Here is a 12744-nt window from a genome sequence, read left to right on the forward strand (position 1 = left end):
CAGGTCTCGGACCAGGGATACAATCTGGGACAGGCGCGTCAAGGTCTCGGACCAGGGACTAAATCAGGGACAGGCGCGTCCAGGTCTCCGACCAGGGACACAATCAGGGACAGGCGCTTCCAGGTCTCCGACCAGGGACACAATCAGGGACAGGCACGTCCAGGTCTCCGACCAGGGACACAATCAGGGACAGGCACGTCCAGGTCTCCGACCAGGGACACTATCAGGGACAGGCACGTCCAGGTCTCCGACCAGGGACACAATCAGAGACAGGCGCGTCCAGGTCTCGGACCAGGGACACAATCTGGGACAGGCGAGTCAAGGTCTCGGACCAGGGACTAAATCAGGGACAGGCGCGTACAGGTCTCCGACCAGGGACACAATCAGGGACAGGCGCTTCCAGGTCTCCGACCAGGGACACAATCAGGGACAGGCACGTCCAGGTCTCCGACCAGGGACACAATCAGGGACAGGCACTTCCAGGTCTCCGACCAGGGACACAATCATAGACAGGCGCGTCCAGGTCTCGGACCAGGGACACAATCTGGGACAGGCGCGTCAAGGTCTCGGACCAGGGACACAATCAGGGACAGGCACTTCCAGGTCTCCGACCAGGGACACAATCATAGACAGGCGTGTCCAGGTCTCGGACCAGGGACACAATCTGGGACAGGCGCGTCAAGGTCTCGGACCATGGACACAATCAGGGACAGGCACTTCCAGGTCTCCGACCAGGGACACAATCATAGACAGGCGCGTCCAGGTCTCCGACCAGGGACACAATCAGGGCAGGCACGTCCAGGTCTCCCACCAGGGACACAATCAGGACAGGCGCGTCCAGGTCTCCCACTAGGGACACAATCTGCGACAGGCGCGTCCAGGTCTCCCACTAGGGATACAATCTGGGACAGGCGCGTCAAGGTCTCGGACCAGGGACTAAATCAGGGACAGGCGCGTCCAGGTCTCCGACCAGGGACACAATCAGGGACAGGCGCTTCCAGGTCTCCGACCAGGGACACAATCAGGGACAGGCACGTCCAGGTCTCCGACCAGGGACACAGTCAGGGACAGGCACGTCCAGGTCTCCGACCAGGGACACAATCAGGGACAGGCACGTCCAGGTCTCCGACCAGGGACACTATCAGGGACAGGCACGTCCAGGTCTCCGACCAGGGACACAATCAGAGACAGGCGCGTCCAGGTCTCGGGCCAGGGACACAATCTGGGACAGGCGAGTCAAGGTCTCGGACCAGGGACTAAATCAGGGACAGGCGCGTACAGGTCTCCGACCAGGGACACAATCAGGGACAGGCGCTTCCAGGTCTCCGACCAGGGACACAATCAGGGACAGGTACGTCCAGGTCTCCGACCAGGGACACAATCAGGGACAGGCACGTCAAGGTCTCCGACCAGGGACACAATCAGGGACAGGCACTTCCAGGTCTCCGACCAGGGACACAATCATAGACAGGCGCGTCCAGGTCTCGGACCAGGGACACAATCTGGGACAGGCGCGTCAAGGTCTCGGACCATGGACTAAATCAGGGACAGGCGCGTCCAGGTCTCCGACCAGGGACACAATCAGGGCAGGCACGTCCAGGTCTCCCACCAGGGACACAATCAGGACAGGCGCGTCCAGGTCTCCCACTAGGGACACAATCTGGGACAGGCGCGTCCAGGTCTCCGACCAGGGTCACAATCAGGGACAGGCGCGTCCAGGTCTCGGACCAGGGATACAATCTGGGACAGGTGCGTCAAGGTCTCGGACCAGGGACTAAATCAGGGACAGGCGGTCCAGGTCTCCGACCAGGGACACAATCAGGGACAGGCGCTTCCAGGTCTCCGACCAGGGACACAATCAGGGACAGGCGCGTCCAGGTCTCCGACCAGGGATACAATCTGGGACAGGCGCGCCCAGGTCTCGGACTAGGGATACAATCAGGGACAGGCGCGGGCAGGCACGTCCAGGTCTCCCACCAGGGACACAATCAGGACAGGCGCGTCCAGGTCTCCCACTAGGGACACAATCTGGGACAGGCGCGTCAAGGTCTCGGACCAGGGACTAAATCAGGGACAGGCGCGTCCAGGTCTCCGACCAGGGACACAATCAGGGACAGGTGCTTCCAGGTCTCCGACCAGGGACACAATCAGGGACAGGCGCGTCCAGGTCTCCGACCAGGGATACAATATGGGACAGGCGCGCCCAGGTCTCGGACTAGGGATACAATCAGGGACAGGCACGTCCAGGTCTCGAACCAGGGACACAATCAGGACAGGAACGTCCAGGTCTCGGACCAGGTACACAATCAGGGACAGGCGCGTCCAGGTCTCGGACCAGGTACACAATCAGGGACAGGCGCGTCCAGGTCTCCGACCACGGATACAATCTGGGACAGGCGCGCCCAGGTCTCGGACTAGGGATACTATCAGGGACAGGCGCGTCCAGGGCTCGGACCAGGGACACAATCAGGACAGGAACGTCCAGGTCTCGGACCAGGTACACAATCAGGGACAGGCGCGTCCAGGTCTCGGACCAGTGACACAATCAGGGACAGGCGCTTCCAGGTCTCCGACCAGGTACACAATCAGGGACAGGCCCGTCCAGGTTTCTGACCAGGGACACAATCTGGAACAGGCGCGCCCAGGTCTCGGACTAGGGATACAATCAGGGACAGGCGCGTCCAGGTCTCAGACCAGAGACACAATCAGGACAGGAACGTCCAGGTCTCCGACCATGTACACAATCAGGGACAGGCGCGTCCAGGTCTCCAACCAGGGACACAATCAGGGACAGGCGCGTCCAGGTCTAGGACCAGGGACACAATCAGGACAGGAACATCCAGGTCTCCGACCAGGTACACAATCAGGGACAGGCCCGTCCAGGTCTCTGACCAGGGACACAATCTGGAACAGGCGCGCCCAAGTCTCGGACTAGGGATACAATCAGGGACAGGCGCGTCCAGGTCTCAGACCAGGGACACAATCAGGACAGGAACGTCCAGGTCTCCGACCATGTACACAATCAGGGACAGGCGCGTCCAGGTCTCCCACCAGGGACACAATCAGGGACAGGCGCGTCCAGGTCTCCCACCAGGGACAAGCTCGTCCAGGTCTCCGACCAGGGACACAATCAGGGACAGGCTCGTCCAGGTCTCTGACCAGGGACACAATCAGGGACAGGCCTGTCCAGGTCTTCCACCAGGGACACAATCAGGGACAGGCGCCTCCAGGTCTCGGACCAGGGACACAATCAGGACAGGAACGTCCAGGTCTCCGACCAGGCACACAATCAGGGACAGGCGCGTCCAGGTCTCCGACCAGGTACACAATCAGGGACAGGCGCGTCCAGGTCTCCGACCAGGGACACAATCAGAGACATGCTCGTCCAAACTGAAACTGAAAGGGAGGAGGGCACAGGCTGGCCAGGGTTAGGAGAGAGAGAGAGAGACACGATCCACGTCTGCAGCAGATCCAGGACCAGAACCAGAAAGTCGAGGAAACACATCTCACATAACACCTCAAACACTCATAATCTGCCAGAGAATAAGAAGATATAGCAGGAGGGATCAGTGCTGCCAATTTTGAGACTTTGTTGCTAAATCTAGCGAGAGTTAAAATCCCTCTCGAGCAGGGGTTCTTAACCTTCTTTACTTGTCCACTACACTGGAGAAATGTTAAATCTGAATCAGTTATTTTACTCTTGATTGAATTATATCTAACATACTTGTCAAATGATATGAAAGTTACTCACAAAGATTGTTATTGAACACATAAACCTCAGGTTTAGTCAGCCTGATTAGAAAATTAAATAATATCCAAATATACTTCAAAAGAAGTAATTGATGAAAAATACATTTACATTATGTTGTGCTAAAATAAATCAACTAAATACATTTATTTTAACTAAACTGTCAATGCATTTAAAGTCCAATTTAAAATACATCTTGACTACTTTAGTCATTTTTTTTGCGCTTAAGAAACATCTCTCTAACTTTAGCTCCAGACTTCTTCTGTTTGTGTGACATTGTCTTTACTGCCACAAGTGGTGGAAAGGTGTATTACAACGGGCCCACAGCCGAGATACACACATTGTTTGGGCCCCGGCCCTATGGTCAAGAAACACTAAGGCTTTCTTGGCGAAAGGTGACTTTTTTGTATTGGAGACTTTTAAGACCATTGCTCTTCTCAACGAGCAGCGGGTGCTGCCCTGGGCACTGGTGGCGAGTTTGTTGTTTGTGGCAAAAGACACAATGAACATTGTATTTCTAGTTGTACTTATGAGTCTCTTACAATTACATGCACATGCGTCACGGCCAATTATGCAAATGAGACAATGACAATGACTGAATGTTTGTCAGTCGTTTCCAAACGAGAGGGTTCACTCTTTGCATCGGTCTTAGCAGCTGTCCTATAGCGGAATTAAATAAAGCGAGTGAACTCTCTTGTGTTTTGTTTTTGTCACAGCACTCTCACTTTTTCTTCCTTCGTTAATAAATAGCCGTTTACCTCACGCTCCTTCATCTGCATCCTTAAAATCACATGACGCTTGACAGCACTCGCTCTCTGCTAACCTAGCAACGCAGGAAGTGATCACCTGACACGCTAACAGCCAATCAGGTGACAGTACCAACTGTCAAGTTTGGTTGTCTGGCACTTGTGGATAAAAGAGGAAAAGTCACCAGAACAGGTTTTTGGATGTTTTCAAAGGGACCATTGTGGTCTGTAAATGATGCAAGGCAAGACCACACCACCTTAGCTCACCCTTTAGTGCACAGCTGTAACTTCCTGTCACTAAACCTGCAGAAAATAGTCTTTCTCAGGTTTCTCTCTGTTTACATTTTCACACTATTTTCTTACACTTTATGAAGCATTTCTTACATATTCCTTATTTTTAAGATCTTATGTGTTCAAAGTGATTTTACTATTTTGTTGTCATTGTTTTCCATGCTTGTGTTGACTTTTCCTTTCTGCCTTGATAGCTGAGGATTTATAATCACAGGAAGTTACATATCAAAATAAAATATATAATTCTGCTGCTCCTTATTTTCCATAGCTCATAAAACATGTCAATAATTATTGATATAATCATATTTGATTAATTACTGCATAACAAAACATCCTTTCCATAGTTGATTAAGAGTAAGAGGGCAGATTAATGTTACACAGACATAACTTCCTGTCACTAAACCTGCAGGAAATAGTTCTTCTCAAGTTTCTCTGTTTACATTTTCACACTATTTTCCTACACTTTATGAAGCATTTCTTACATAGTCCTTATTTTTAAGATCTTGTTAAGTGTGATTTTACTATTTTGTTGACATTGTTTTCCATGCTTGTGTTGACATTTCCTTTCTGCCTTGATAACTGAGGATTTATAATCACAGGATATTTCAACATTTCCAATAAAAATGTTTACATTTATAATATTTTTCTCCTTATTTCAATAGGTCCAAAAAATAGCAATACTTATCGATATCGACCGACATAAAACACTGTGATACGGTTTTCAGCCGTTTCGCTGTGCCCTACCAACGATATCTAATCACATGTTCATTTCCTGAGTTTCTTCACAATCGGCCGATACAGTTTGGAGTTCTTTTGCAAGCTGACGGATTACTTCAATGCTAACTTCAAAGGGGTCCTACTATGATTACTTCAATGCTAACTTCAAAGGGGTCCTGCTATGATTACTTCAATGCTATACTATGATTACTTCAATGCAAACTTCAAAGGGGTCATACTATGATTACTTCAATGCTAACTTCAAAGGGGTCATACTATGATTACTTCAATGTTATACTATATGATTACTTCAATGCTAACTTCAAAGGGGTCCTACTGTGATTACTTCAATGCTAACTTCAAAGGGGTCCTGCTATGATTACTTCAATGCTATACTATGATTACTTCAATGCAAACTTCAAAGGGGTCATACTATGATTACTTCAATGCTAACTTCAAAGGGGTCATACATACATACATACAAGTGACTCTGCGGCAGTTACAAGAGTTAACTAATCATATGAAGCCCTCAGGTTCCCCCCATGATGCTGTCCCTCCTACATTTTTTAAAGAAGTGTTTTCTTGTATAGGGCAGCCTGTTCTTAACATTTTAAATAGCAGTTTGTTTTCTGGTGTGGTTCCTACCAGTTTTAAACACGCTGTGGTTCAACCACTTTTAAAGAAACCTGGTCTGGACAGTTCAGTTTTAGCCCATTTTAGACCCATTTCTAAGCTGCCTTTTCTCTCAAGAATCTTGGAGAAGATTGTTTTTACCCAGTTAAACACTTTTTTAGAGGACTCTGATATTTTAGAAGTCTTTCAGTCTGGGTTTAAACCCCTCCATAGTACCGAGTCAGCATTAGTAAGGGTTTTTAATGACATCTTTCGAGCAACAGACTTAGGTGATCATGTGATTTTAGTTTTACTCGATCTAACAGCAGCATTTGATACGGTGGACCATAATATTTTAATTAGCCGCCTACAACATCAAGTGGGCATCTGTGGTACTGCCCTGAGTTGGCTGAAGTCATATTTGACTAACAGGACCTTCTCTGTAAATGTTGCTGGTTCTGAATCTTCTGTTGCTCCCTTAACATGTGGGGTCCCACAGGGCTCAGTTTTAGGACCACTGCTCTTTTCTATTTATTTACTTCCCCTGGGCTCAATCCTAAGAAAGCATGGTATTTGTTATCATTGTTACGCTGATGACACACAAATTTATTTTCCGTTAAAGAAAAATCATGCCTCTTCAATACAGCCATTACTTGCTTGTCTTGATGACATCAAGGCCTGGATGGCCCTAAACTTCTTAAACTTCAATGAAAAGAAGACAGAAGTAATAGTGTTTGGACCTAGTGGTACCTGTGAGCTTCCCCCTGTTGACTTTGGCCCCTTGGCTTTGTACGTTAAGCCCATGATCACCAACCTGGGTTTTCGTATTGACAGTGATTTTAAATTGGACCGTCAGATTGGCACAGTGGTGAAAGCCAGCTTTTTTTATTTACGTCAGCTGGCTAAGGTTAAAAACCTGCTTTCTAGGCAACAGTTTGAGACAGTAATCCATGCCTTTATTACATCTCGGCTGGATTACTGTAACGCTTTATATTTTGGAATTAGTCAGTCCTCCCTCTCACGTCTGCAGCTGGTCCAAAATGCAGCTGCCCGACTTTTAACAAACACAAGAAAAAGAGAGCACATTACTCCTGTTTTAGCCTCCCTCCACTGGCTGCCTGTGTCTTTTAGAGTCCATTTTAAAATTATCTTACTTGTTTTTAAATCCTTACATGGTCTTGCCCCACCTTACCTCTCTGAGCTGCTCCACCTCTATGCCCCCACCCGGTCCCTCAGGTCAGCTGATCAGCTGATCCTGGAGGTACCCAAATCCAAGCGTAAGCTCAGGGGGGACAGAGCCTTCTCTGTTGCGGGCCCAAAACTCTGGAATGATCTTCCACTTCATGTGAGACAGGCCCCTTCTTTGGCTATTTTTAAGACCCTTCTTAAAACCCATTTTTATTCACTGGCTTTTAACCCAGCATGAGACTTTAAACTGTTTTTAACTTTTAACTTTTTTAACTGCTTTTTATCTAACAAAATTGTTCTTAGGGTAATTTTGTATTTGCTTTTTTAATGTGTATTTTACTTCTGTTTTAAATTTAATTTTTTAGTCTGTCCTTTGCCTTTATTTCTTTGTGGTGTACAGCCCTTTGTTTTTCAACTGTGGTTGTTTTTAAAGGGCTTTATAAATAAAGTTGGTATGGTATGGTATGGTATAATTACTTCAATGCTATACTATATGATTACTTCAATGCTAACTTCAAAGGGGTCATACTATGATTACTTCAATGCTAACTTCAAAGGGGTCATACTATGATTACTTCAATGCTAACTTCAGAGAGGTCTTACTATGACAATGCTAACTTTAATGGGTCTTACTATTACTTCAATGCTAACTTCAAAGGGGTCCTACTATGATTACTTCAATGCTAACTTTAAAGGGGTAATACTATGATTACTTCAATGCTAACTTCAAAGGGGTCTTACTATGATTACTTCAATGCTAACTTCAAATGGGTCTTACTATGACAATGCTAACTTTAAAGGGGTCTTACTGTGATTACTTCAATGCTAACTTCAAAGGGGTCCTACTATGATTACTTCAATGCTAACTTCAAAAGGGTCCTACTATGATTACTTCAATTTCTATACTGATTATTTCAATGCTAAATTCAAAGGGGTCCTACTATTATTACTTCAATGCTATACTATGATTACTTCAATGCTAACTTCAAAGAGGTCCTACTATGATTACTTCAATGCTAACTTCAAATGGGTCCTACTATGATTACTTCAATCTATACTACGATTACTTCAATGCTAACTTCAAAGGGGTCCTACTATGATTACTTCTATGCTAACTTCAAAGGGGTCATGCTAACTTCAAAGGGGTCTTTCTATGATTACTTCAATGCTAACTTTAAAGGGGTCTTACTATGACAATGCTAACTTTAAAGGGGTCTTACTATGTTTACTTTAATGCTAACTTCAAAGGGGTCCTATGATTACTTCAATGCTAACTTCAAAGGGGTCATACTATGATTACTTCAATGCTAACTTCAAAGGGGTCCTACTATGATTACTTCAAATCTAACTTCAAAGGGGTCATACTATGATTACTTCAATGCTAACTTTAAAGGGGTCTTACTATGATTACTTCAATGCTAACTTCAAAGGGGTCGTACTATGATATGATTACTTCAATGCTAACTTCAAAGGGGTCCTATTACGATTACTTTTATGCTAACTTCAAAGGGGTCATACTATGATTACTTCAATGCTAACTTCAAAGGGGTCTTTCTATGATTACTTCAATGCTAACTTCAAAGGGGTCTTACTATGATTACTTCAATGCTAACTTCAAAGGTGTCCTACTATGATTACTTCAATGCTAACTTCAAAGGGGTCCTACTCTGATTATTATAAACTGCTACTTTCTTTTTCTATGCTTTGAAGTCTGCGACTCGTACAAAAGTGCAGCTATTTTTTTATTTTTCTATTCACTGACAGCCATAATACAAATAGTTAAAAAAACATGGAAATACATTGAAAAGGTGTGTTATTGATCGTGCTATAGCGCCATCTTTTGAACAGATTCGCTGACTGCAGGTGCTGCAGTGTCCGTCTGTTTAGTGCTTTGAACCGGAAGTAGTGTCAGGGTTGTCCCTGACAGTTTGGTCAAGTTTTAGTTTTCCTCTGCGTTTGTCTTAGTTTCCTGTCTTTAGTTCCTGTCAGCACTCTTATTTTGGTTATTTCCTGATTATCTCCCTGAGTGTTTTGTCCCCTCAGCTGTGGCTGATTGGCACCTGGCCACACCTGGTGCCAGTCAGCCAGCTGCTATTTAAACCTGTCCTGCCCTCCAGTCACGGCTGGATTATTGTAGTGTCTACTGGTCAATGTCACTACTACCTGTCATGATACTTCGTTGTAGCTCTGTCTACTTTTGTTCACTCCGCTCTAGTCCTAGTTCCTTCGTGTCACAGTAAGTGTTTTTGTTTGTCGACAGTTAGCCTTTGTGCTATTTTAGTTCATAGCCAAGTTTGTTCTCCGCTTTGTGCGCGCCTTTTGTTTGTTTTTTGCCATAGTATTTTAATTAAATCATGTTTTCTCGCACTATGCCTGCCATCATCTCTGCATCTTGGGGTTTGTCACCAACAAACTTTGACAAGTAGAATTCTACAGTGTTTCTACTCTACTCATTTATCACTCTAAGCAACGTTTGTTAGTTTTACAATATAACTAAAACTATTCTTACCCACTAAAGCGTCCCATGTGTGATGTCTGTAGGAGTGTTTTCATGCATGTTTGTACCTACTATCGTAATCAAGCTAATGTCGTTAGCATTTGCTAATATGCTAACACATCTATGAGTGTCCGTGTTAGTATTATTAACTTACAACAGCATTCTTTTTGTATTATTTTAGCTTCACAAATTCCTCAGTAAATTCACCAAAACGTCTCAGTGGAGTTATTGAGTCTGTTTAGCTGATTGGAGAGCTAGCTTGCGCAGCTAGTGGGTCCATGACCATGACTTCTGTTTTGTTTGATCAGCCGTTTTACTGCCCTGTTACAGACACTGTTTGGAAACAATTAAGGTATGTTAATAAACATTTACAGAATATTCCTGTGTAAATAACTCATTTCACAACCTATATATCTGCCACTTATAGTCCGGTGCGACTTATATTTTGGACAACAATTCTAAAATAAAGGGGGTGCTCTATAGTCCGGAAATACCCTATTTTTCGACACGTAAAAGTCTTCCTTGTGGTCTACATAACGTGTAAGGGATGTATCAACTACAGTGGTGTACTTTGGCTACATGTATACTGTATATGGATAGTCATCTGTGCAAAAAAGGCCATGCAGATCCAAACACACAACAGCAGGTACCAACAGGTAAGAAAAGTTGATTTTGCATAATAGGTCCCCTTTAAGTAGGGAACTACACAAATTGAACCACGGCTTAAGAGTTCCACGAATATGTAAAAATGATTTATTTCAACTGTTCCAACAAACGTATGACTTCTTCTTTCCTTTGTCCCTAACCAGGACTCTGATGGGTCCGTATGGCGCCGACAGAACGGTTCACTCCATGGACTTTACGGACTGTGAGAATGGTTTGGGTGAGTAATGAACACCTTGACTTGAATATTATGAGAACCTTTTCACTTATTATCTTGCCAACTGTTCTCTGGGTACTCTGTCAAAGTTCAAAAACATATTAGAGTAACTAAAAAGTCTTATTGTTTGTGTGTGTGTGTATATGTATGTATGTATGTGTGTATATGTATGTATGTATGTATGTATGTCAGTGTTGTTTTCGTCAACGATGACGATGACGAAATCATTTCGTTGACGACCCTTTTTTTCATGACGATAACGAGACGGTGACGAGATAAACATGTCTCTCTGATGACGAAAACATGACGAGACGTGTGTGAGTTTTCGTTGACGAGACGAGAACGGACGAAAATGTTAGTGGGTAATCTGTCAGACGTTTAAAATGCATGACATTTCTGTTTATTGTGTGTGTCAATTAAAACCACGCCCACCAACTGGCGTGCAGCGCACAACGTGCTCAACACGTCAGACTGTTGTTACTCATCAGGCAATGGTCCGTGATGGCGGCTGCAGTTTCAACACAGGGGCTCGGTGGTCGCAAACGTAGAGACGACATATGGGTGTATTTTAAATATAACCCAGCAGATAATAAAACAGAGTGTATTGTGAAGGAAGACGGTGACAAATGTGGCCACAAAATATGCGGAAAAAATACGACCAACCTTTAGGCTCGCCACAAGGATATTTTTTCGAAGGTAAGTTACAAATGCTGTTAACATAATCGATAAATGTCATAGTAAGCTAATACATTAGTACGTTTTCCACATACTCCTGGCGCAAATGGGCTGCTAACTTCAGGCTAAAGTTAGCTTTTGTTACGCTAACGTCAATTCATTATGTGTGTGTTACTTTAGCAGCATGTTTAGCCATGTTTACATTCAGTGATGGTGTGGTTATCTCTTTGTGAGTACGTTCTGTCAGCACGTAACTGTAGCATGTTTATGTTCATTGTACTTTAACAAATTCTGAGAAATAAAGCCACAATTGCTGAAGTAGAATGTTTTTGTTTTTTGGCTTTTTTGGAGTAATGAACTTTGATTCCACTGTTACCACTTTATCTGTGTGTAATACACAATCCTTGGATCAGAAATTTGCTGTTGGGTGGAAACCTTATATGTCTAAAACCATTCCTTTATTGTTATTATTTGTGAAAATAGCAGATCTGCATGCTTACAATGGGTTGAACTTATAGATCTGCTGCTATTTTCACAACTTATGTGTGACACTGCCCAACAGCAATCTCCAATACTTATTGACCTAAATTAATTTGTTAAAAGACTATACTTATATACTTATATTATACTTTTTATTCTTTTTTTTTTGGACTAAAACTAGACTAAAACCTTTTTGACTTTTCATCAACTAAAACTAGACTAAAACCCTTTTGAGTTTTCGTCGACTAAAACTGGACTAAAACTATCACATATAAAGTGACTATAATGTGACTAAAACTAATAAGCATTTTAGTCCAAAAGACTAAGACTAAATGTAAGATGGTTGTCAAAAACAACACTGATGGATGGATGGATGGACGGATGTATGGATGTATGTATGTATGTATGTATGTATGTATGTATGTATGTATGTATGTATGTATGTATGTATGTATGTATGTATGTATGTATGTGATGAGGTGGCGACTTGTCCAGGGTGTACTCCGCCTTCCGCCCGAATGCAGCTGAGATGGGCTCCAGCATCCCCACGAGATATATATATATATACACGGTATATATATATATACACAGTATATATATATATATCTCGCGGGGATGCTGGAGCCCATCTCAGCTGCATTCGTAATCTATTCTCGATTCAAAAACGATTTTTTCCCGATTCAAAAGGATTCTCTATTCATTCAATACATAGATTTCAGCAGGATCTACCCCAGTCTGCTGACATGCAAGCAGAGTAGTAGATTTTTGTAAAAAGCTTTTATAATTGTAAAGGACAATGTTTTATCAACTGATTGCAATAATGTAAATTTGTTTTAATTATTAAATGAACCAAAAATATAACTTATTTTAGCTTTGTGAAAATATTGGACACAGTGTGTTGTCAAGCTAA

General features: G+C 44.0%; 1 protein-coding gene across 4 annotated transcripts in view; it reads left to right on the plus strand.

Moving 5' to 3' along the window:
* si:dkeyp-72e1.9 (syntaxin-binding protein 4) overlaps nt 1-12744 on the plus strand; it is a 163614-nt gene that overhangs the window by 5596 nt on the left and 145274 nt on the right. For all 4 annotated transcript variants that reach the window (XR_009826532.1, XM_062050636.1, XM_062050635.1 and 1 more), the window contains exon 2: nt 10609-10682. Coding sequence is in view for 3 of the 4 variants with exons in the window: in XM_062050636.1 (XP_061906620.1) it covers nt 10609-10682 (74 nt within the window). In the remaining variant the exon portion in view is untranslated. The remainder of the gene's footprint in view (nt 1-10608; nt 10683-12744) is intronic.

The sequence above is a fragment of the Entelurus aequoreus genome, linkage group LG06 (genome assembly GCF_033978785.1).
Source record: "Entelurus aequoreus isolate RoL-2023_Sb linkage group LG06, RoL_Eaeq_v1.1, whole genome shotgun sequence".
Classification (NCBI taxonomy): domain Eukaryota; kingdom Metazoa; phylum Chordata; class Actinopteri; order Syngnathiformes; family Syngnathidae; genus Entelurus; species Entelurus aequoreus.